Source organism: Schistocerca piceifrons, chromosome 2 (genome assembly GCF_021461385.2).
Source record: "Schistocerca piceifrons isolate TAMUIC-IGC-003096 chromosome 2, iqSchPice1.1, whole genome shotgun sequence".
NCBI classification, from domain to species: Eukaryota; Metazoa; Arthropoda; class Insecta; order Orthoptera; family Acrididae; genus Schistocerca; species Schistocerca piceifrons.
In genome coordinates, this window is record NC_060139.1 from 924,314,477 (window position 1) to 924,340,647 (window position 26,171).

Below are 26,171 nucleotides of genomic sequence, written 5' to 3' on the forward strand. Positions count from 1 at the left end.
GGGTTCCTTGACAAATAACAGAAGACCAAAAAATAGCAACGAAGAATCGTTTGTGCAGAATTGCTTGCGCGTTATAAGGTTGATCGTGAGAATTATTTCTTGAACATCCTGACAGTCGATGAAGCATGGGTCCATCACTTCGTAACGGAAACAGGGCGTCAATCCATAGAGTGACGTCACACTACCTGTTTTCCGAAGAAGACGTTCAAAGACGCATCCCCAGCCGGTGAAATCATGACTGGGACTCTTACCAGTCCTCCCTCATTGTGCTACGACCAGCTTTGTACTGCATTGTGCTACTTCAGGAAATTGAAGAAACGATTTCAGTGTGTTCGTGGCTACAAAAGTACAAACGAGGTGCTCATCCAAGACAGCCCAGAGCCTTACATAAGTATGCACACCCTAGAGAACTCACAAAACCTCATTGCACTCTTCTTCCTCATCCACCTGCAGCCCGGACCTCGCCCTTTCCGACGTCTTTCTGGCCCATTAAGGAATGCATTCCGCGGGATGCAATAAACTGATGATGGGGAAGTTATTGAAGCAGCAAGACGTCGGTACCGGCGTTGTCCAGAGAATGGCACCATGTCAGTGTACAGGCTTTCCCCGTAAGGTTTGAGACGGTCGCATTGAACGGAGATAATGTTGAAAGATACGCGTTTGTACCCAATAGAGTGGGGAATAATAAGGTTTATTAGAATCCTGAATAAAAGCGACCTGATTTCAGAAAAAAGGTTGCATTACCTATTGAACGCCCATCGTCTGTGACCATTCAAGACTGCTCAGCGTCGCTTTGACGGAGAAAAGCAAACAAATATTTTTCTCACCAAACAAAGGAATGAAACTGCTATTCCGATGCGTTTGCAGCATCCTTCACTATTAGTATTAGAGAAAGACTACTGCAGTTAACATGAAATGCTTGAGAATTTATCTAAAATTCGAGTTTGCATTCCTATGTTCTTGCCTTTCGTATTACAGCCGGTGTCATTGCCTTGCTGCTTCGCGTCCGCCAGAGATATTTTCATTTCTTTGTGTTTTAAGAGTACCTCTGTAAGCTCCAAAATGATGTATCCCACCATTCCGGTACTGTGCTAAGAAAACGTTTACAATATTCATATCACAAATGTCATCAGCATACACAAACTATCATTGTCCTTTGGTCTGGACTAGAAATATCCGGCGTACAGCCCGAACCAATACTATAATATTTAGCAATACCAAATTTTGTTTTTAGTTTTTTAAGGGAAGGTGGGAATTGTGTTGCTTTATGTGACTTTCCCGAGATAATGACAAGACTTATTCTCACCAGGTTTTGTTTTCCTTGTATGTTTGTCCAGAACTGAATCTAGTTTTCCAAATAATCTGAATCAAGTTTTCCAAATAATTCGACCAACTGAAAGAAACTCTCGTAGTTGTGAGTAAGAAGTTTGTTTTTTCTCTTAAAGGAAGACTCTTCCTATCCAAAAAAGGAAAAGAGAAAGGAAAGTGAACAGTAGCTCTAAGGTTTTTTATTACGGTCTTCCGATGTGGGATTTTCTCAATTAATATCTGCAGGACTCCTACAACAACATTTTTGGCAGATTTCAATTTTCTGGAGAGCTCCACCCACTTATTGTGCGATTCTGAGTGCACTTAGGACCTACGGCAGCTGACTAATATCTGAGAAATCTGCCGCCAGTTATTGTAGGCACCTGTAGTGAATAACATTTTTAATCTTCGGAAAATGTTTGTAACAGAAACAGAAGCATAATCTGAAATTTTTGAATAAATTAACCATTTTCTCAGAACGACTGCACCCTTGCAAACTGCCGTGGGGAAGCAGGGGTAGTACCGTAGACAACTGCATCGCGAGACAGGTGGCAACCAGAAGAGCTGAGTACTGAATTGTTGCTACTGCTATGCAAAATGTGAGGACATAGGACAGCGGCTTGTATATAAATGCTTTACTTGTTGAAGCAAAGTGTATAAATCTTCAGTGCCCATTTAGTATCTCCGTAGCACATAAAGGAAAAACGGCTATAATCGGATATCGCGAAGGAGTGCTTTGCGACAAACTCGTCCTCGATTTATGACTCAAAACCAGAAGTGTCGAAAGCACTTTCATTTACTGTAATGAAAATACGAGTAAAATCGTAAATGAAGTTGTCTGAATGCGAACAGTATGAAACACGACGAAACTATATAAACAATCTGTGCAAAGCAGTTTAGCTCCAGAACAACTTTTGATACGCTTCTTCCGTATTATATTAACATTATCTGCTGCTTCTGGATTCAACATCGAAAAGGGAATGAGGGAAAATTTTAAATTATATTTTCCTGCTTTGTTTGCAAACTTCTTTTGAGCACCGTGGTAAGAGGAAGATTAATGTAAATTGTATACATGGCAATCTAAAGAAGATGGAGAGATAGGGGAAGGTTGCCACGCATCATTCCCGTGTAAACACCACTTAATTAGGATGTATTTATTCAAATGACTATAGTATGTCACGGGCACAGCATTTGTAAGTTATTCCTTATTTATTTACTACAAAGTGCTTTCCTCAGCGATGTTGCTATGGGTGGTTCTATAGTGGCTTTCAAGCTGACGTAGGTACATTTCAGATGTTTTGCAGTGACATGGGAGAAACAAAGCACGCAACATTGGCACTAGCAATATTTGCTATTTTAAAAGACGCACCCATGGTGATCAGCTAAGCGCTTCATTAGGTTTTTGTTTCCGTAGATAATTTATACTGAAACATTAGGTTTTGTGAATGATTTATATTACCATGTTACCCTCACATTTATTCATATGTGTAAAACTTTCACTGTCTGGTTTAAGTCATCCTTGTAGAGCCATATTAAAACTTACGATTTTGCCGCTCTCAAAAATTTGCCGCCTGGACAGCACCATAGATCACCGGATCACTTTCCCACCCCCTCCCTCCCTGAATGCCGATTACCTGTTCACAGCTCGAGATCAGACAAGAAAAAGGTGAAAATATGAGGAAGAAAGAAATGGAGACAGCTAGTTTCATTTGTCAAAAAAATTTAGATATGACTTGCGGATACTTCCAGAAGTGTGGCCACGATACAATAAGATTATTCGGCTTTACAGTTCAGGTTATTTCATAACGGAGAAAGGAAGAAATTTTATGTAACGAAGTAAATTACAGTCACGCATATACATTTATTTTACGTATTCGAGTGCTTCATACGTATATTTCACATACAATCGTGTAATGATGTAGGCACCCAGTAATGATTTTTGTGCTGGTTAATTCATAAGGCAGTGGGTTTTTATGTTTGGCCCTTAAAAATGGCAGCTCATCCGAGAGAAACTTGTAATTTCTGCTATACGTAAGGGATGCACTTTATTTGAAATTCAGTCATTAGCATAATAAAAGGAACTGCTACACTACAAAATACTCAAAATACGATGCATTGTCTGAGCGTAATTTTGAAAATAAGTTCATTCTCGCAGTTATTGTTAGTGGAATATCTTAATAAAAAATTTGACATAATAAAGAATGAGAAAGTTGAAAGATAATTAACGTGTTAAATAAGATTTTAGTCATTGTGGTAGCCGCTTACGTGCGGAGTAGATGGCGCTTATTCCAGCTGCCGGCCCTTACCGTTAACATTTTAAGGGCCGGGATTAATCTCGTGCCCAGGCGTTGCCACCTTCGCTGCAATGACTCTTCATTGGTCTCTGCTCCAGTTCTACACACTACTTACAGTGTCACGTGCCAGCAGTACTACCAGGCGGAATTCACTCTCGCAGTGGGCCAAGGATCAAAGTCACATGGCTCAACAGTGGACATTATGAGGAATGCAGGGCTAGATGAAAAAGAAACTAGAATTAAAGTAGCTGAGATAAATATAAATAACCTCACTTATGCAGATGACACCGTACTGATTGCAGAAGGTGAGAAAGAGTTGAACATCCTTTTACTGGGGGTGAAAGAAGAAAGTAGAAATGCTAGTCGAGGGTGAACGTAAAGTAAACGAAAACTATGCAACTACACCTATCACTTCATGGCATACGGGAGGAGAAGGAATGTAGGTAGTTTCTGTGATGATGAATGCTGCCAATAAGTCAAGAGTCTGATGTCACTTAGCGGAAAGGTGACGTACAACCCTAACAGTGTTTTAAGTAGTAGAGACGCTACTTTAAAAACAAAAATCCGTGTTGTAAGGGCTATGATCATTCCAATTGTGATGTACGGATATGAGACCTGGACCGAAAGAAAGGCTGAAGGGCGTAGAATAGACTCCTCTGAATTGTGCTATTACTGGAAACTTCTTACAGTTCCATGAACTGCAAAGAGAACGAATACAGCAAATAAAACCAGACTGTTCCTTACGAGATATTTCATGGCGCAAAGCCAAGGGCTGCCACGTCATTCGGGAAGGACAGAACAGAGAAGACTGTAAGAAGAAGTCAATCAATCGCACGCTTAACGAACCTCCCTCCAGGACGACAACGTGACAGAAGCGGCCCCAGGTGAAGAGGACGCAGACACTTAGGATCGTCTATACTGAAGAACACTATTTTGCGTGTTGCCCTTTGCTTGCGACATATCTGTGTAATCTAAGTTAAGTATCTTTAAATTTCATTTTATAATAAAATTCGTTAATACGATTTGTTTGTATGCTGTCTAGCGATCCGAGAAAGCAGGTTTCCTAGACATCTCACATTTGACGACTACACTGAAGCAGAAACAGACCCACTTTGGGCACATAACGATAAAACATAATTTGCTGGAAAAGACGTTAATGCTGGGCAAGATCGAAGGCAGAAGGAAAAGAGGGCGACTAAGGATGACATAGATCGATGGCATCTCAGCAGTGATAGATTCCAACCTGGGAAGTCTGCAGAAGAAAAGATGCAGGGCAAAAGAAGTAAGCGTGCTTTAGTTCATGGTCTACCGAGAGTCGGAAACATCTAAGCAAATGGAAAGAGAGATAGAGAGAGAGAGAGAGAGAGACTAGAGACGAAGTTAGTACCGTTTTACTTGCTGGATTGATTCCAGAGTGCGAGGTAAGGCTTGTCCATCTAACCTCCAACTCTTATTCTTTTTTACCAGTGTTACACCATGAAATCATTCCCTGCCGCATTCAGTAGAATAAGCCTGGTACAACCTCCCTGATTCTCAAACGCTGTTTGTAAATAGTGAGGCGAACGAAATTTCACCTACCAGACAGTGGACAAAGGCGGGTCAAACATCTGGATGTTCAGGTTGTGTGCTATCAGTGCACCACTATGATACGGCATTGGTTAACTTCTTTCATTAATGTTGTTTCTATTTACCATTCTCTAACATAGCAATTATGCATACCTTTGGTGTTGTATAGATGGTTCAAATGGGTCTGAGCATTATGGGACTTAACATCTGAGGTCATCAGTCCCCTAGAACTTAGAACTACTTAAACCTAGCGAACCTAAGGACATGACACACATCCATGTGTGTGATGTCCTTAAGTTAGTTAGCCGGCCGAAGTGGCCGAGCGGTTCAATGCGCTACAGTCTGGAGCCGCGCGACCGCTACGGTCGCAGGTTCGAATCCTGAATCGAGCATGGATGTGTGTGATGTCCTTAAGTTTGTTAGGTTTAAGTAGTTCTAAGTTCTAGGGGACTGATGACCTCAGCAGTTAAGTCACATAGTGCTCAGAGCCATTTGAACCACACCGGCCAGCGTTGTATAGATATTTTACACCTACAGAGGTTGTTTCAGTAATTTTGGTTTAAGGTGAGTCGTTTCAGTTAGGCAGCACCTTCCATCCCTGCAGTACGACACAAATCTACAGCGTTCATCTGTGAATTATTTTTCTTCGAGCTTCTAATTAGAAGTGTATTATTTGTTTTTCTTTTTTTTTTTGTTTTACCTGTGGGCTTTGTAGTTTAAATTCACAAATTTGTTGCATGTTCGTTTATTTATTAGGCATGTTTCTGATAATACACCAGTTCCAAATTCATTTATGATGCTTCCTTTAAAACGTTTATGCAACATTGAAACTGAAAAATTAAAAATCACGGAATGAAAAATGATGAACTTTATTTTTTTGGCAGTGAAAGAATTATAATGTTATAGTTTTACAGTGTAAAAAGTGGCACACCTTATAATAGAATCATTGATACAAATCCTCAGCGAGAGGAAAAGTCTATTTACGCTGACAATGGTTTATAAACCTGAGAGCTTTCTAAAAACATGGTTTGCATTTCAGAAGCAATACATGGAATGGAATAAAATATGTAATATTGGAAAGTCTGAACCTACTGGTGTGAAATTGGTAAAGAGAGGTTTGGAACTGTTGGAAACCAATAAAGACATCGTTGCACCCCATCCAGTGGCCGGTGGACGTACAGAATGGTCAGAAATAGTGTGAATAGTTGGTAATGCTGCAGGGTACGTTGTGCTGCGAAATAATGCTATACGTTGCGCCTTGTGTGAGTAAAGTAAAATGGAAGTTAGCAAGTCAGGCCGTTGCGACTCCAGCGCGCAAATCAAGAGGCCCGCTAGAGACAGTGTCACAAACGTGTTCTACGTGTGGTTCCCTAATACAGAAAAAGAGAGCGGCACAACAGCTGGACATGGGACGGTGGTAATGTTCGAACCCGAGCCAAAGGCTGAGCAGTCTCGTAAGCTGTCATCTATGCTACAACAACTGACACAAACTGTATCTGGCGGGCTGCTCGACGTTGCGCGCTCGCGGCCTGATTCGCTTACTTCAATGCTTATTATTTCGGAGACGGCACAACGTATCGAGTCCTTTTCTTATCAGTTATTTCTCACCTCAGCCTACCCTGCAAGCTTTTCGGACTGTTTCTAAGCACCACATATATGATGAAAGTGCAGGTGCCAGCGACGTATTTACTTCCGAATGCTAAACAAGTTTAAGAATCAGCCAGCGGAAGAAAAACACATTGTGACTATTTTTGAAATGAGAAGAACACGGTTCTGGATTTTCTTAATCGCAGCTGTTCATAAATAGTGACAGATACATTTACCTTTCACAAGCATAAAAGACGTCATTAGAAGGAAGAGATTACACACGAACACGATGGTGATCAAAATTTATATTGATAATGGTCAACCGTAAGAATCGTTGGCAACGAAACTGGCACCTTCTTGGACTGGATCAACGTCAGTTATCCATCGCACAGTCCAAATGTGAACCCTCCAACTTCTACATGTTATATCCTATGGCAGACAGTCTTCAACGTCCGCGATTTGATAATGTTGGCGCGGTGAAGTGGCTGTGAAGAAGTAGAGTTCTTTAAACGACAATCACGGAATAAGCTTCAACGGTGGTAATCAGTCACTACATTTAAAATGTTGACTGTGGTGCATAGCAACATTGCATTCAGGCACAGTAACTTTAATGACACAAGCACTTCGAATGTTGTGTCAGTGAACAGGGTTTCAGTACAGTAATAGTCCTTCGCTTTGTTGCTGACTGATCGTGGTGGCATACTCTGTTCCCAGTGTGGCGTTCGCTGGGTTATTCGGTGGTTTGGTATTTAACTAATTTGTAAATGGAAATGATAATCTTATTTCATTACATTGAGTAATTACTAAATAATTTTTCTGCCGGCTAAAGATTTGATCAAGTTGCTAAAGAACTCCAAGTTAATGTCGTGTTAAAGTGTTGTCTGTAAGTTGTGTAAGTGTCACTAAATCACAGTTCATACAACAGATTCCTTACAACTATTTATTAAGATCGAAGCAGTTATCTTCAGCAAAATGATCATTAAAACCACCGAATATCAGCCGCTCACAACACTGACGTATGTTACCTGAAACAATATTCTTCGCAACTCGTGCGTAATTAATTTCGGCTCCATACATCAGCTAGAAAAGTTTGTTATAACGATTGTGCTATGAGCACTATTTTTAAAGAACCAATCTGACTCGAATTATTTTCATTCAAATGAGTTCGGGACCACGGGTGCACATTTATTTTTACACATTTGTGTTACGTTCGGCATTTATGTCTGCAGAGTTGCGTAATTTGAATTTGCCGCTGAGACAATTGTTAAGATGGCGGCATACAATTGATAGAGACTTTCTATTTTTAGAGCAAATAAGTATTTTAAATGCTTATTAAACTTTATAGAAACTCTACTTTCGTATTGTTCACTATTTAGACTTCATCAAGCAAACATTTGATTTGTTTCTAAGGAAAACACAGACAAAAACGCGATACATATCGCTATCATCAATGGCTGCGCTCGTTGCAGTGGAAAGAAATAATTAACACAGATAATGCTTACTGAGAGAGGAATTAAAGTTATAAATAATTATTCATTCATATTTATAATAATAATGAACTCTATTTTCGAGTAATAATTAACAAATAATTATAATTTCTTAACAGACCTCAGTTTGATATGCGTCCGCAACTTACATAAGCCAACCAATAAAAGGTAAAAACAAAGGAAGACAAACGCAGATCATAAAAGGAATTTACAATTATCATTGTCTTTGTATGATACAGATCGATATGTCTAATTACATCATAGAATATTATATAAATAATTAATATTTATAAGTTTTCACTGTTTTTTCATACGTCGAATACATAATGTTTATACCTGTCAGAGGCATAAATTCCTCTCGTCGCACTGTAGCCAAAAATTTATCTCGTGGATGTTACACCAGCTGGACAGACAGCCGAGTGGAAGCGCATACTGGACGTCAACGTGCTGGGGCTGTCCATCTGCACCAGGGAGGCCGTCCAGAGCATGCTGGACAGGGGAGTCGACGACGGCTTCATCATCCACATATGCAGGTACGCTTCGAAGCGTTTATAGCGATACTTTTTTTTCGTCTTATGATACTGTATATATGCATTCTTCAAAATACGGCCATGTAGCATCTGAAAATGAAGATGCTTTGTTAGGCTTCTGAGCTTCCGATAAACGTCGACATTAGTCACTGCGCGAGAATGATTACCTCTGGTGACTCTGAACCGACCTAAGCCTGAATCCTGCACTCAAACCTGCAATAGATCTGACGTGTAGATCATTTCGTGAGATAGCTTAGGCAGGAAGTAGTAAGTTTCTTGACTCTTCCCGGGTTACAGTGCTTCTCTTCATCATGTGCTAAATATATGTGGCTATGTACAACAGTGAGTCTGGATCAGAATTCTCCTTTGCCGTGCTGACTAAATTCACTGATGTCTAGAGGAGACACTCTTTTTAGTTTTTTCTTTGCTTTTCATTTAACGAAACTGGTAAGAGTCGTATTGGACAGACAAGCAATACCCAAGAACCGGTGGACGTCTTCGTAAGTTACGTTTTTCAGTGGTTGGGCCATTGCCTTCGGATTCCTCTAGTGAATTACAGGCTGGAATTAGTCTTTTTTACCGCTAGCTGCTTGTGATACTTTTCACCATAGATAGCTTTGGAAGCACAATCAGAGACCGATCAGACAAAACACTATGACCACTTCCCATCGCGACATTGGATACCGACCTGTGGCGTTGCGGGCACGTGACGCGGAAACAAAAGACTTTACGCGGAGCAGGCAGGTATGGGGAATCACCCCATTGAAGATATGGGCTGCAAATGGGGAAATACATTGAGGTAAGTGATTTTGACAAAAGGCAGACTATTATTACGCAGAGCCTGTGAACGAGTATCCCGGAAGCGTGCTATTGTCGTGGGCACCTACGGAGTGAGGTAGAATGACGGTGAAATTACCACTAGGCTCTTAATTTTGGGACCTCAATGACTCTTCACAGCACGGGGGTTTGGTGGCTTGTCTGCTCTGTAAAGTAGGGAAGATGGTGATCTGTTCCATCTCTGCCGGAAGAGCACAATGCTGAAGCATGTACAAGTGTTTTGGAGCCCACCGCACATCGTACATTATTGAACATGGAGCTCCGCAGCAAACCTCTCCTACGTGTTGACATGTTGTCTCAACTTCATTTACTATCGCTGTGGGCACGAGACAGTCTGGATTCCATCAAAGAAGACGTATGGGATTCTCGGCTGAATCGTATTTTTGCTACATTATTTCGCTGATCGTTTCCACAAACATCGTCATCAAGGTTACGACGGCTCTAGACGTGTAGCGCGCTACGGACGCAAGCTGCCGGGAATGGTATTATGCTATTGGAGACAGTCTCCTTAGGTTTCATGGTATATGTGCTAGTAATCGAAGAGATTCCGACAGCTGCGAGCAACCTGGATCCCTTCATGCTTGTCTTTCCAGACGGCAATGTTATCTTTCAGCAGTATAATTGTCCATGTCTCCGAGCCAGAACATTGCTGCAGTGATTTGAGCAGCATTATAGTTTATGTATCGGCGACCAAATGCGCCTGATGTAGATCCTATTGAAATCATCTGGGTCGCTATCGGGTGCCATCACCACCTACGCAAATCTACGAATGCCACATACGTCCACAAACCTACCAACAAACTATCGGATCTCTCATGCACGGATTCAGAGATGTATTTCGCTCCAAAGACGGACAAACTAGCTATTAAGCAGGTGGTCATAACGTTTTGGTTCATCGCTGTATATACAGAGGGGCGAAGGCGAAAAGTGGTGATTGTGGATGGCTGGCTGGTGATGGTGGAAAGCTAGTCCGACTAATTATTCTTGAGTGCTGCTTCATTGTTTAGGGTCATGAAGTAGATATTAGACACGACTAAGAATGTTTTAGACAAGCACTGTTATGATTTTAACATGCAGTAAAAATAAATAGACTGCTCCATATGGGTGCCTGCTACATTTATATCAGTTCATCCCAACAACGATGTTACAAATAGCAGTAAGTTGAGACAGTATTGCTTTTCTTTCTCCTTCTTGATAATGTCTGTTATCTAATTTTCTCATCCATTTAGCAGAATGACATCTTTTCTCGTCATAAACAGGAATATGAACTATTCAAATGGTTCAAATGGCTCTAAGCACTATGGGACTTAACGCCTGAGGTCATCATTCCCCTAGACTTAGAACTACTTAGACCTAACTAACCTAAGGATGTATCTCACATCCATGCCCGAGGCAGGATTCGAACCTGCGACCGTAGCAGCATCGCGGTTCCGGACTAAAGCGCCTGGAACCGTTCGGCCACAGTGGCTGGCTATCAACTATTATTTGCTAATTTTCGCAACTGGCTATATTTCTATCTCTGACTTCTGATTGATTCCTTTATTTCTGAAATATATATTTTTACTATCGTATGTACACGAATGCATTCTGTGTATACACACTACATGCCGGAGCTGCTGCAAAACATGCGTAGAGCCATCGTTGTGAAATAAATCTCCAGAAATGTTAAAATCCGAGCTTAAGACAATGATGTTCTGGTAGTGAACCAACATTTTATTTTGATGATACTTTTTATACTCCCTTTAACCACATAAAAATATTAATTTTCTGCTGATAAGGTGTCAGCTACCGTTTTTTGGGATTCTCAAGTAATAATCCTCATAGATTACTTGGAAAATGGTAGAACCATACCTGGACGCCATTATGCTTTATTATTGGATCGTTTGAAACTTGTGGCGCACGAAAAGTGCTCTCTCACCAGTATAATGTACCATCCCACACATAAGTGATAACAATAGACTGAACTGAGCTTTGAACTGGTTCATCACCTACTTTATTCATCAGTTCCTAGTGGCGTCACCCCCAGGTTACTGCTTCCTGTTCCCTAACTTGAAACTTTACCTTGCTGGGAAGAAATTTTCATTAATTGAAAACATTATATTCAGTCAACGAATATTTCGCAGGTGTTGACAGAGGCTCTTCCTCAGATGGGATGAAAAAGCTGGAAGGTCACTGGACCAAGCTTGTATCCCTCAAAGGAGACAATCTCGAGAAGTAAGGTGAGCTGTTAACCAAGCAAAGTTTTTTCCTTGCTTTCTTACGAGACATATTAAACCACCTTACTATTTCCAAACAGTTTAAAATCTATTGTTTCCACTACGCCTAATTTGGCTTTAGTTGTTAGGTTGCAATCATGGAGTGTAGTACGTTGTTTTTCACTCTTGTTTTGCGATGACCGTCATAACTATTTCCGACGGCACGTTCATCAAATTCTCAGAGCAGAAAAGTAGGACATATTTAAAACTATTTGTTTTCAGGATACTTGGATTATCTAGCTAGTTACAGACCTAGAAATGCTTTTATCGTCATATAAAAATTGAATTTTGGTTTGAAAAAACAGAGGAACGTGATCTCATAAATACAATCTTACATATTTACTTGCAGGGTCATAAACATGCGCGATTCTTTTACTGTTAGGCTTGACATTACACCGCATTCAGTTGTCATTGCCAGAAAACTAGCTACTTTCCTCACAATTCGGATAGTACAATTACAGGTGATCAAATGACTGTGTATTGCCATTGAAGGGTAATACACACATCAAAAAAAGTTTTGCACCACCCCAGTTCCCAGAACTCCTAAACGTAGACATTGATTGTGGATATTGTATCACAGACACAGTCCCTTTGACTGTTAAGAAGTGTTCACTAAGCGCGCCTAAATATCTAAACAATCATGCATGAGCAGCACCTATTAGACACAGGGTGTCCCACAGTCGATCAGTTCCAGTCATTCTACCAGGAAGGTGGTACATGACTCGTGTTAGGCACGACTGAACTACAGTTCAGTCGTGCCTATACGGTTCGATCGCGTCCGCATTGTTTCTTTGTGCCGGGAAGAACAACAAGAGAATTGTCCAGGCGTCTCGGAGTGAACTAAAGCGATGCTGTTCGGACATGGAGGAGATAGGAACTGTCGATGACATGTCTCTCTCAGGCCGCCCAAGGGCTACTACTGCAGTGGATGACCGCTACCTACGGATTATGGCTCAGAGGAACCCTGACAGCAACGCCACCATATTCAATAGTGCTTTTCGTGCAGCCACAGGACGTTACGACTCAAACTGTGTGCTTTAGGCTGCATGATGCGCAACCTCACTCCCGAAGTCTATGGGGAGGTCCATCTTTGCAAGCACGACACTATGCAGCGCGGTACAAATGGGTCCAACAACATGCCGAATGGACCACTCAGGATTTGCAACACGCTCTCTTCACCGATGTTTGTTGTTTATGCCTTCAACCAGACAATCGTCTGAGACGTGTTTTGAGGCAACCCTGTCAGGCTGAACGTCTTAGACACATTGTCCAGCGAGTGCAGCAAGGTGAAGGTTCCCTGATGTTTTGGGGTGGCATTATGTGGGGCAGACGTACGCGGCTGGTGGTCATGGAAGGCGCCATAACGGCTATACGAGACGTGAATGCCATTCTCCGACCGATAGTGCAACCACATTGATAGCATATTGGCGAAGCATTCGTCTTCATGGCCGACAATTCGCGCCCCCATCCTTCAGGATAACGCCATCGCTCAACTTAAGTGGCCAGCATGTTCTCCAGACATGAACCCTTTGGAACATGCCTAGGATAGATAGAAAAGTGCTGTTTATGCACGGCCTTACCCACCAATCGCTCTGAGGAGTGGGACAATCTGGACCAACAGTGCCTTGATGAACTTGTGGATTGTATTGCACGACGAATACAGGCATGCATCAGTGCAAGAGGTACTAGTGTGTACAGCATTCTCGACCGCAACCTCTGAAGGTCCCGCTGTATGGTGGTACAACATGCAATGTCTGATTTTCGTGAGCAATAAAAAGCTCGGATATGATGTTTATGTTGATCTCTATTCCAGTGCCGGCCGGAGTGCCCGAGCGGTCCTAGGCGCTATAGTCTGGAACCGCGCGATCACTACGGTCGCAGGTTCGAATCCTGCCTCGGGCATGGATGTGTGTGATGTCCTTAGGGTAGTTAGGTTTAAGTAGTTCTAAGTTCCAGGGGACTCATGACCTGATGGTGCTCAGAGCCATTTGAACCATTTTTTTCTATTCCATTTTTCTGTACAGGTTCTGGAACTATCGAAACCGAGGTGATGCAAAACTTGTTTTGGTGTGCGTAAATTAACTTCCGAGTTTTGAATACCTATTTCTCGAGGTATTGGTACGTATTTACAGCTGCCAAAAGAACACACTTTACCTCACTTTACATAAGCAACATAATGTTTACTGTGTTAAGATTTTACTTAAAAGTTTGCAACTGATGTTTTATTTTTAATGTTTATAGCCTTCATTTTCACTTAAGGATCGACATCCGTGTTAATCATTACTGTTAATCTGCTGGTGTTATTGTTGTTGCTGTTGGTTGTGGTGATCAATGATAGTGGTGGTGGTGGAGGTGGTGGCAGCGGCGGTGGCGACGTCGCCGTCGGCGGTGTATGTGTGTGTGTGTGTGTGTGTGTGTGTGTATGTGTGTATGTGTGTGCGCGTTTGTATATAAGTGTGTGTGTGACACGATCTGTGATATGCTGTCTATGGTGGTCAACCTTGTCTGAACTTTAGCTCTTTTTGCACTTGATGGAAAGTTAAACAACTGCCCAATTTAGAAAAGATCCGTTAAGAGTAGATTTTATTGTTGCTGGGCGTTTTCGTTCTCAATTTCCAATCAACGTTTCATGTTTCGAGAATGGCTAAGAGTTCATGAATTTGTGCATGTATTGCTGAAAACAGTTTTCCTTTTTTAACCAAAAGTTCGAATCACATGTACATCCTCTAGTTTACGGTTAGTTTTATTAACGAACATGAAAACCAACGCTCTGCTCGACAGTCTAGATAAGACGTTTCATTGCCAGAAAAACATTTGGTGCAATATATGTGGTTTTCCCGAATGAGGGAATAGTTAAAACGTTCCACTTCCACTCCCTTTTAAAAGACAGCGTCTGTGAAAGTAATATAGCATCCTGCTACCATGTCGAATTCTCATACATCTGCCGAAACGGAAAAATTCGTATTGAGCGAGACGGCGTTGTGGATAAAGATGCCAGAGTTGTGGATTTTAGACCCCCGTTCAGCGATCCCCATGAAAATTTCCTGTGGTTTATTGCTTTATTTTAATTCTCAGCTCACAATGATTCCTTCAAGGTCACCGCAGGTTTCCAAATATAATCCATGTTAAATTGATCAAGTGTTCTGTCCCTAGTAACCCTGATATCGACGAGGCTTTAAAAGTTCTTTCACTTCGGAAGTTGTCATCCGGCGAAGTGCCTGACGGAACTTGATAGTTGCTTGATTAGAGGCAAGAGATAAAACAGCGACGTGATCGGTCCCATCGGATAAGGGAAGGATGGAGGATGGGAAAGGAAGTCGACTGTGCCCTCTCAAAGGAACCATCCCGGCATTTGCCTGTAGCTATTTAGGAAAATCACGGAAAACCTAAATCAGGATGACCATAAGCGGGTTTGGACCGTCGTTCTCCCGAACGCGAGTGCAGTGTGCTAACTACTGCGCCACATCGCTCGGTCATGACAGAAGGTATCAAGTCCAATACATAGAGAAGAGATTAATACAGGGCACCTTCGCTGTCCTATATTGGCCCATTCAGCATAACAAATCACGGAACACAATCTTTCGTATTCGTCGAACTATAGAAACGGAGGCGAGTTATTATTTCAACCTTCAGAACTTCATTACCTTATCTCTGAACAACACCATGGATTTTGTTATATCTGTGTACTGACGTGACGATTGCGAAAACCATTGCCCAGTAGTACGAAAAACTATGAGTAGCTCACTGTTGTGACTAACAGCATGCTGCAGGGTTGAAACTAACTTTCGTAAGATCAAGCAACTAAAACTTCCAAGGACGAACTGAATCTACGGCAGAACTGGTGTAACTGCGTGTAGAATCTATCAAAAGCACTATCAAAAGCACTATCACACTTCATACTCCGTTTCGTTCCCGTGGTTAATAGGGAAGAATTCTGGAACTCGTTCAATATCACACTGAACTTTATGTATTTTAAGAATAGGAATTAATTATTGATACATACCTGTGCTGATAAAGGTGCTGTCATTTCGTTTCCAACACTGCCCTTCTATGTGCGCGTGTTTATGTGTGATGGCTGTCAATGTCGTGATCGCAACTACCTGTTCGGGCCTAAAATGTGACTTACATTAGCCCTACATTGACAATCTGCAGCCAGAAGTAACGCTTGCGTTAGTACCCGTGACAATGGTTCCCTCTAACTTGATCAATATCAATACTTAGACTGTAATTCTAGTAAAGGTAGAACAACTGGGTACTGATAATACTTTTATTATAAAAATCACTCTCAAAGAAACAAAACAAAGTGACCACTCACGGGGGGCGTGCCGGAGATACGTCCCTGCACTCGCAACACTTTCTGTGTCCTCGGTGGCTCAGTTACCGGCACGGTAGCTCGGCGTGTTCGGCCAGAGGGTTAGCTACCCTCTGTAATAAAAAACTGAGTGAACGTATCAATGAAGAACCTGAACGGGTGTCATCGGCCGTCCGCCCCGAACAAATTCAACGAACAACTTAGAACAAAATGAGATAAAAAATCGGTTAGAGCGTCTGCCCTGTAAGCTGGAGGTCACGGGTTCGACTCTTGGTCGGGCCACACAGTTTTCAACTGTCGCCGTTGATACGAGGGCAGTTCAATAAGCAATGCAACACATTTTTTTCTGAAACAGGGGTTGTTTTATTCAGCATTGAAATACACCAGGTTATTCCCCAATCTTTTAGCTACACAACACTATTTTTCAACGTAATCTCCATTCAATGCTACGGCCTTACGCCACCTTGAAATGAGGGCCTGTATGCCTGCACGGTACCATTCCACTGGTCGATGTCGGAGCCAACGTCGTACTCCATCAATAACTTCTTCATCATCCGCGTAGTGCCTCCCACGGATTGCGTCCTTCATTGGGCCAAACATATGGAACTCGGACGGTGCGAGATCGGGGCTGTAGGGTGCATGAGGAAGAACAGTCCACTGAAGTTTTGTGAGCTCCTCTCGGGTGCGAAGACTTGTGTGAGGTCTTGCGTTGTCATGAAGAAGGAGAAGTTCGTTCAGATTTTTGTGCCTACGAACACGCTGAAGTCGTTTCTTCAATTTCTGAAGAGTAGCACAATACACTTCAGAGTTGATCGTTTGACCATGGGGAAGGACATCGAACAGAATAACCCCTTCAGCGTCCCAGAAGACTGTAACCATGACTTTACCGGCTGAGGGTATGGCTTTAAACTTTTTCTTGGTAGGGGAGTGGGTGTGGCGACACTCCATTGATTGCCCTTTTGTTTCAGGTTCGAAGTGATGAACCCCTGTTTCATCGCCTGTAACAATCTTTGACAAGAAATTGTCACCCTCAGCCACATGACGAGCAAGCAATTCCACACAGATGGTTCTCCTTTGCTCTTTATGGCGTTCGGTTAGACAACGAGGGACCCAGCGGGAACAAACCTTTGAATATCCCAACTGGTGAACAATTGTGACAGCACTACCAACAGAGATGTCAAGTTGAGCACTGAGTTGTTTGATGGTGATCCGTCGATCATCTCGAACGAGTGTGTTCGCACGCTCCGCCATTGCAGGAGTCACAGCTGTGCACGGCCGGCCCGGACGCGGGACATCAGACAGTCTTGCTTGACCTTGCGGCGATGATGACACACGCTTTGCCCAACGACTCACCGTGCTTTTGTCCATTGCCAGATCACCGTAGACATTCTGCAAGCGCCTATGAATATCTGAGATGCCCTGGTTTTCCGCCAAAAAAGACTCGATCACTGCCCGTTGTTTGCAACGCACATCCGTTACAGACGCCATTTTAACAGCTCCGTACAGCGCTGCCACCTGTCGGAAGTCAATGAAACTATACGAGACGAAGCGGGAATGTTTGAAAATATTCCACAAGAAATTTCCGGTTTTTTCAACCAAAATTGGCCGAGAAAAAAAATGTGTTGCATTACTTATTGAACTGCCCTCGTATTTATCGACGCCTGTAAGCAGCTCATGATCTGGATTTCATTATAATTTCATTATTGACATAGAACGTTAAATCCCAGTCATTAGTATAAATTTGAGGTTTGCAAAACGTTTGACGTGACTCTAAATCGCGTACCCCATTATACAACGAAAACATTTAAGTGGTTGGTACTGACTAAGATCGAATTCAAGAAAGCTTCTGCACTTACGGGCACTCAGAGTAAAGACTTCTGCGGTCAAGCAAATGGAGCTTAACACATGTACCCTAAAAGAGTACCTATCTGCCCACCCGTGGCGCGTATATCGCCAAATTCAGTGCAGCGAAGAGCAATTCTACAGCGGTGATCTGGGCACTGCTTCCATTGGTCGTGCAGACGAAGTGCGTTGCGTAGCTGAATGTTCTGACTACAGAAAGGGCGCCAAAACTGCTGGGATAGAAGCTACTTCCGTACAATACTGGACACGAATTAAAAATTCAGCATGCTCATAAGCCAGGAGCAGAGACTTGTCTTAAGCGTGCGGTAGTAAAGAAGCACAACAAAGAAGCACAGGTTGCCTCTCTGTTCATAGGGACACGAATGATGCGATTTCTAATGGCGATATCCGCACTTTCGAATCTAATTCTGAGACTGTTATCTCACATCATCCAGCAATGTCTCAAAACGCTGTCCAGCAAAGTGTGACTTGACACCTTCCTAGCAATGTCTAAAAACGATATCTAGCGACGTGGATCCTATTGACAGCCGCCAGAGAGCTCTCAAAATATCTGTCTTGCCAAATGTACCCTACCGACACCAATGTCCCCTCGCCGCGAAGAGTCCACTTTAGAGCAAACCTCGTGTCATAAGCGTGAACTCCTTTTACAGCCAATCACAGTCCCCTTTAAAACTGGAATACCACCTGCAGCTCATATTCAGTCCAGTAGAAATTTCTAGAACAAATTGTGACCCCACCTCCACCTACAATGCAGCCAACCAAATTCGTTTCCGTATCTTTTGTCTTTTAGTAGGAACACGGCTTTGCACTTCGCATGGGAACTTCTTGCGACCGCTAGCCCGCATTTGCGGCAGGCATTCCATTTCCATTTCTCGTGTTAAAAAAGTCTGTACGTGGCTTTGTAAGATGCTATCACTACGAACACACGCTTCCAGCATTATCTCGTCCCCGACTCCTAAGCAACCACAGGTCCGTCTCGAGAAGTCTTTCCACCGGCTTCACGACGGGGAGGCACCATTAAGCGGTAAACGTCCTGCGTTCTCTTCTCAGAGCGGTAAAATTGCCCTCCCTGCAGCATTTGTTCTATGTTGATCACGGGGACCGTGAAGTCCTACATTCGCAAAATTACACTCATAGTGGTCTACAGAAAGTGGTGTATAGAAATGTCAGATAAAGCTACCCAGTAACAACCAATAAATGATTAATATTTCGATAGCCCAGCATCTGCCTACTAAGGAAATGAAACATGAATCGTCGTAATTACTCATGTTTGCTGTCTAAATCTTGCCGACTTGCACAGTATATAATCTGTATCTAAAAGTTCTTTCCTTTTTCTTGTTTCCAGTATATCTAGCCACATTATGCCATTCGATCCATTGATTTCGATGTACTTTGCCAGCAAGCATGCTGTCAAGACTCTGCTTGAAGGGCTGCGGAAAGATTTGGTTGCCAGGAATAGCAACATACGATGTGGGGTAAGTTTCATGTGCATTACGTTACTACATTTCAAAGACTCTGAGCAGAAATTATGGTGCAGATGTTGTGGTTAAGCAAATATACTTTTCAATCATACAGAATTTTCTAAGCGGGTACATACACTGTTCAAGCAAGGGCATGGAAATTTCAGAAAAGGAAACTGAGTGGTTTAAAAAACTAATAGTTATTACACACGAAAAATCTAATTATAAATTTGATTTATGTCAAGACGGCATATGGTTCTACAGATAAGACAACGTTAAAGAACACGTCATAGGAATTCAGGCTTCGTGATAGAAATAGGTTAATTAAAGAAACCACCGCTAACACAATTCCACAGACGAATCATCCACCATGCAGCAGACTGCGTGAACGTCTAAAACTTACTGTCCCTCTGATAAATTGCTCAGAGTCTCGATCTCAGGATCTCAGCCAGAAAATTGACCTCTGCAGCAAAGCTCTTACTGGCCGAGTTACGCATACAGAACCCGTCTCCTTTGTTCCACAATCCCACTACCCCACGCCTTCGCTTCACCCTTCAATCCCCTCCCGCTATCCAACCCTGACAGAAGCTCCCTAGGGGTAGCTTGCTTGGCTGACCTACCTGAAAGAATGAATACTGTCAAGAAATGAAATGAAACGACACATGTTGGGCGCTAATATGTAGTAAAAATGATCAGACAATAAAAACGTGTGACAGTAATTGTTTATTCCTTGCTTGTATTCCACAAATAATACGAATTTCCGGGACTGGTATGATGTAGACTCTGCTCAGCAATTAGATTTGAAGCGGGTAATTAATCATTTAATCTCCCATGATGAAATCAATGATACAGAAAGTCAAAAATGTCCTGACATGACTCGCCAGTTTGCAGTTGAGATAGCATGGTGCCGTGTGGCTGTTGACAGACAGATGGTGGCTTTTATCTTCGCATTTCTGTGTACCCGCTGCTTTATAGGCGACACCCAGAACAGTTTAACCCACTTCCTGTCCGCTGTTTCCCTTTTAATCGTTCTGCAGCTAAAAACCGTCACGCAATAGGTACCAAAGAGCTGTTTTCCCATTCACATCGGCCGTTTGCTGTCTCTCATTGCTCGTGTCATTTCTTTTATCTGCAATAATTTCACTGCTAAGGTTGCTTTCAAGTTACATTTTTGCAGTTGTAGGTAAGATAGCAAGAACACAATCGTAATATTGTTCTGAACGAAAAATCATGCGACAAGGAAGCTGATGAAGTCACAAAATGACCTTGAGATGAATACAATTCTCATTCAGTCTGAACACTGAACAGAAGACAGACTGAAATGACCCATGAGTGCCAAATCAGGATTCCCACTCTGAAAGAGTATCACCTCATCACTTACAATGTCCTCAAATGAACCAAATGCAACCCCTCGAAGGCCTGTACTCAGTTTTCTTCTCCTTCCCCCCAATACTCTTCTTCATGGCACAGAATTTCTCATAGTAGCATCCTGTCATTGATAGACTCAGTTTCCACTATACCAGAACGATTGGTCAAAACTGTTAGTTCCACCATGACAGTCTTGGTTACAAACTTCCAGACACTTCGATTCCACTCTGAAGAATCCCTGCACGGCGAGCAGTATGGAGATAAGACCTCTAACGGTGTTCTCATGGCAGCCTAACTCGAGGCACCAGTCACTATCAGCACAAAGTTCCCTATACGCTCACAAGACAGATTTTCCTGAATGCCTCCAGATATACGTATTTTGCATTGCAGAGTCGCCTAGGGGACAACGGCTCAACAGAACGTCCGTACGTTTGTACTGGAAAGGCCACTAAGCTTCCCCCTCAAGTTTCTCAGGTACTTCGAAACTCGATGGCGTCCATTAACTAACTGTCAGTCAGCCTTTTAACAGGACACTCCTTTCAGTGTGAAGCAGAGCGCCATTACCTGTTTTCAGTGACTGCCGGGGAGGTCTGAGGATAACAAAGTGTGGCTTAACTGGAACCCTACTGTTCAGAGCGTTGTCTACTTTTTAGTACACATCGAAAGACGTTATTTCAGGCCGACCGCTGTGACCGAGCGGTTCTAGGCCCTTCAGTCCGGAACCACGCGGCTGCTACGGTCGCGGGTTTGAATCGAGTCCTCCCTCGGGCATGGATCTGTGTGATGTCCTTAGGTTAGTTAGGTTTACGTAGTTCTAAGTCTAGGGTACTGATGTCCTCAGTTGTTGAGTCTCGTAGTGCTTAGAGCCATTTGAACCATTTGAACGTTACTTTCGGGATGTTCAAATGTACTTCTCTGCAGTCACATACAGAATATCTTACATAGAATAAAAAGGATACATGTTGTTGACAGTAGTTGTCAAGTCATCTTCAAAGCTAAATACTTTGTCGAACGATAATGATCAAACAACTTTTAGTTAATGAAGTCTGGCTAAATGCGTTTTTTGTACTCGACATCAAATCGTATCCAACTGTAAACAGCATAGATTCACGTAATTTACATCCCACTTTGTGTGTTCTAATGGCCTTTTCCCCCTCTGCTCCTGCCTGCCAAATCTCTATTCTTGGTCGTTTTATGCTTCCGCTTCGTAATTGGTAAACTGTACGTGTGTGTGTGTATATCACAAAATCTCTGACAAAAACGTTTTAAAATTCATATTACATTTTCTGATTTCGAATCGTCTATCCTATTCTACTTTTGAACACTGTAAGCACATTATTTTTCGTGTACCACGGCATTGATATCTTCGTCTCTGCACGCTGGCACTGCCATGCTGCCATACTCCAATGTTGAGGGACATACATCGTAATATTTGGAGCTATTTTGTTTAAAATTTGCGTATGGGAAGTCCTGATATGGGTAAGTGGTTGAGGACACGATATTAAGCGTATATTCTAGCTGAGGCAGTTTCATGGTCTCGTAGACTCTCTAACATCATTTCCGGTTGTGATTCGCAATTTTTTTTATAGAACACGACGGCTTCCATATCTATATATCTGTATGTTAAAGAGAATAGCATCACATCAAGACGTGTGGCATTTGTTAAGGCCTTACATCAATGGAGAATAGACACACAAAGCCTTGCATTAGGTGTATTATGATACCTCTTTATCTCTGTAACGAGTAGTAAAGCAAATTTTCCTGGTGATTTTGTTTCTATTACGATAAACATGTACTTTAATGAACTACACAGTCAATTAAGATGCGGCAATATTTAATTTGTGCTTGCAAAGTGTGAGGCATCTCGCGGTATATTATGGTGTACAGTTTTTTTTCCGAGGTATCAACTCTGACGTTGTCTTTGGAACTGTCTCATATCCCAGTGCTACCTTCTTTGGTTGCCGCGTGGAGTGACCGCGAGATTTGAGGCGCCATGTTACGGATTGCGTGGCCCCTCCCGCCGGAGGTTTGAGTCCTCCCTCTGGCACGGGTATGTGTGTTGTTCTTAGCATAAGTTAGTTGAAAATAGTTTAACTACTGTGTGAGTCTCGGGACCGACGACCTCAGCAGTTTGGTCCCTTAGGAATTTACACGCGCACACACCCTTCGGCTGCGTTTTTGTATATTCTTCTATTGTCTAAGTAAGAGTTTTGGTAATGAAAAACAACTTATTCTATCTTCCTTTTCTAATAAGACAGTTATGTTATGCTCGTGTTTGTGGTGGAGAATTAATGGTATCTATATTCGCAAAGCATATGTTGCGGAAATGGAACTGCTCAGATCGAATATTCACAGTAAGTATTTAACAACGTGAAAAGTGCTGTAGGCATAGTTTTTAGAAGTTGCGGACAATAATATCGAGCAAATACGGTCTATAAAGCTTTCAGAAAGCCCTCTGATTGCAAACTCCATTTATTTACATAGAATTTAGTAGTGACTTCGTTTATATTTTTCTGGTAAATAACCCGATGCATTATCGCTGTCTCTCCAAGATCGGTGACTTATAGCTAACCAAAAATGTTAAAATATGTACTTTGAGGGTACATTGTGGGTAGTTAGATTCCGCCTCTCTCTTTGAATGCTTAGCTAACACATTTTCCTGCAGTAATAAGCCTGCTCAGGGTAGTCACATGACAACGAATTTTATGGCCTAATATCTAAAATCTGAATTGTTGAATTCTAGCATTGGGGTACATATTTCAGCATTTGGCAACTACTTTGACGACTATGTGTACATGTGTAAGTTAACCGACGCTAATTTTTACAGTGCCGACTTTTCTTGCGATTTTGTGACAGCAGACAGCGATATCCATGTGTTAACCTCAAACAGCAATGCAAACTTCGCCTTTTTTGTGCTGCTGATGCTGTTGCTGCCGTATTTTACAGACATTTTACAATATCTGCCACATTTTAGATTCATAAAATAATTGAGTTACGATCTGCTGTGGGTTTTGATTGGTACTGGAGCCATCTACAGGTGAGGTACAGAGATCAACTGTGCAGTAATCTGCTGGTGACTGGAGAAGCCGTGATTTGCTATTATTTCGCGTTTTCTGGGTTTGTGGTATGGTATTTAAGGTACAGCAAATGTTGGTTTTTAACTATTTATAGAGAAATGTTGATTTTCCAGTGCAGCCATCTGATAGTGACAGGAGCAAGGAAGAGAAAGTGGACTTGCGTCTATTTACGTTTTCAGAGCTTGTGAGAAGGTGTTTATGGTACAAAACTAATTATTAGTGAATAAGAATTCCTACTTCGTCACTTATATTTTACAGAAAATGTTGGTTTTTAATTGTATATTGAGAAATATGCAATTTACTCGTTCCAGTATTCATGTCGCATGATATATAGCTTCAAATCAAAGTTACCAATGTGAGGACTAATTAGTAAGTCCTTAAACGAACATTTGGAGTTAGTATTGCAAAAATATCTGCAGAGTGGAAGCACAAGGTTCGCGGTAGTGTTGGGGCGCAGGGTGGGGGGTGCTACATGCAAAATCTGTAGAACTACTGGGGGGTGCGTAGCTGTGCTGATATCAACGAAATATGGCAAGCATGTGAAATTCGCACCCACGAATTCAGGGGGTGCTCAGGGTGTGGGGCCTTAATGCAAAATCTGCACAATTGCAGTGGGGATGAGGGGGCTCTCCCATCCTCGACCTTGGCACATGGCAGGATGTCGTGAGTCCTCAAATGACCGGAGATTAGGAAATCCTGATGATGGCATCAGTAAAATATGACATGAACAATTGCATGTGATTTTCCATAATGATTTCTAGGTTGGGTTCAAGGTTGTCTCGTTCTGTCCTTGCGCTACTACTTCTAGAAAGGACCAATTTAGCGTCGTGTGTGTGTGTGTGTGTGTGTGTGTGTGTGTGTGTGTGTGGTTTGGGAACGTATGAGCGCCCAACGCCGAGGATATCAGCGCCCTGACATCGATTAAAACAAACAAAGGTGGATAAGAACGAAAACTGACGTACACGCATGCACACGAAACAACCACACAATGACTATCGCACAGGCACTCTCACATGTATTAAAACCAATGAGGAGGCAAGATAGCTAATTAAGAAAGTAAAACAGGGAAAACAAACCACAAAAGATCTAAAAGAACAGCACAGGGAAATGAAACTGGTTGACCATTTACGAAAAAATTTGGGTGAGCCAGCCACCCCGTTGACACATTAAAAATACCTCCCCAAAATCTTTTAAAAATGTGGAACAATTCAAAGAACTTTAAAACCCGAACCACATTCAAAAAAAATGGTTCAATTGGCTCTGAGCACTATGGGACTCAGCTGCTGAGGTCATTAGTCCCCTAGAACTTAGAACTAGTTAAACCTAACTAACCTAAGGACATCACACACATCCATGCCCGAGGCAGGATTCGAACCTGCGACCGTAGCGGTCGCGCGGTTCCAGACTGAAGCGCCTAGAGCCGCTCGGCCACTCCAGCCGGCCCGTGCCCTGGTACCCAGCACAAAGACACCTGCTTCCCTCTAGTTGGAGGAGGGCGTCGTGGATAATGTGGGTTCCTTTATCTGCTGGATACAAACGCTGGAGAGAGTAAAGCGCGCTCAAAGAATCTGAACAGACGAGAAATCTAATACTGGGAGAAAGTCTCATCTGCTCCAGTGCCCGCAAGATGGCATACAATTCTGCATCAAAGATGGTAAATCAGGAGGCAGTATGACCTTGAGGACACGATCCGGGAGGACGACAAAGCAACCGAGTCACCCTGATTAGACCCATCCATAAAAACAGCTGCATGGTCGTCGTGCTCATATAAAACGGCACAAAAGACCCGATTAAACATGGAAGCAGGGGTGCTATTTTTTCTGTACCGCACCAAATCTAAAATCAGATTGGGGCCTCTCCAGTAACCAGGGTGGCAGGCGGTTAAAACCCTGGATTTGGGGTCGTACAGACTGCACACAAAGGGTCACTAGCAGACGTTGCACACGGATCCCAAACGGCAACGTAGCCTGGGGCGGCGGGAAAACAGGCGGTCCAGAGGCGTATGAGCAACAATATCATGAGCGGGCGAGGTTGGAGTTGCAAGAAACTTACAAGCCTGGCGCACCAGTAGGAGCTGCCGCCGGATGGTAAGTGGCGATTCCCCGGCCTCAGCACAGGGGCTGGGTATGGGACTGGTCCTATAGGCACCCGTGGCCAGTCGAATCCCTAGATGGTGCACAGCGTCAAGGATTCGCAAATAAGAATGCCTCGCTCACCCATACACTGT

General features: G+C 42.6%; 1 protein-coding gene across 1 annotated transcript in view; it reads left to right on the top strand.

Moving 5' to 3' along the window:
• Positions 1–26,171, top strand: part of LOC124775991 (dehydrogenase/reductase SDR family member 11-like) — a 55,972-nt gene that overhangs the window by 25,738 nt on the left and 4,063 nt on the right. Inside the window, exons 4-5 of the mRNA XM_047250832.1 lie at positions 8,646–8,775; positions 19,385–19,514. Of these exons, the coding sequence (XP_047106788.1) occupies positions 8,646–8,775; positions 19,385–19,514 (260 nt within the window). The remainder of the gene's footprint in view (positions 1–8,645; positions 8,776–19,384; positions 19,515–26,171) is intronic.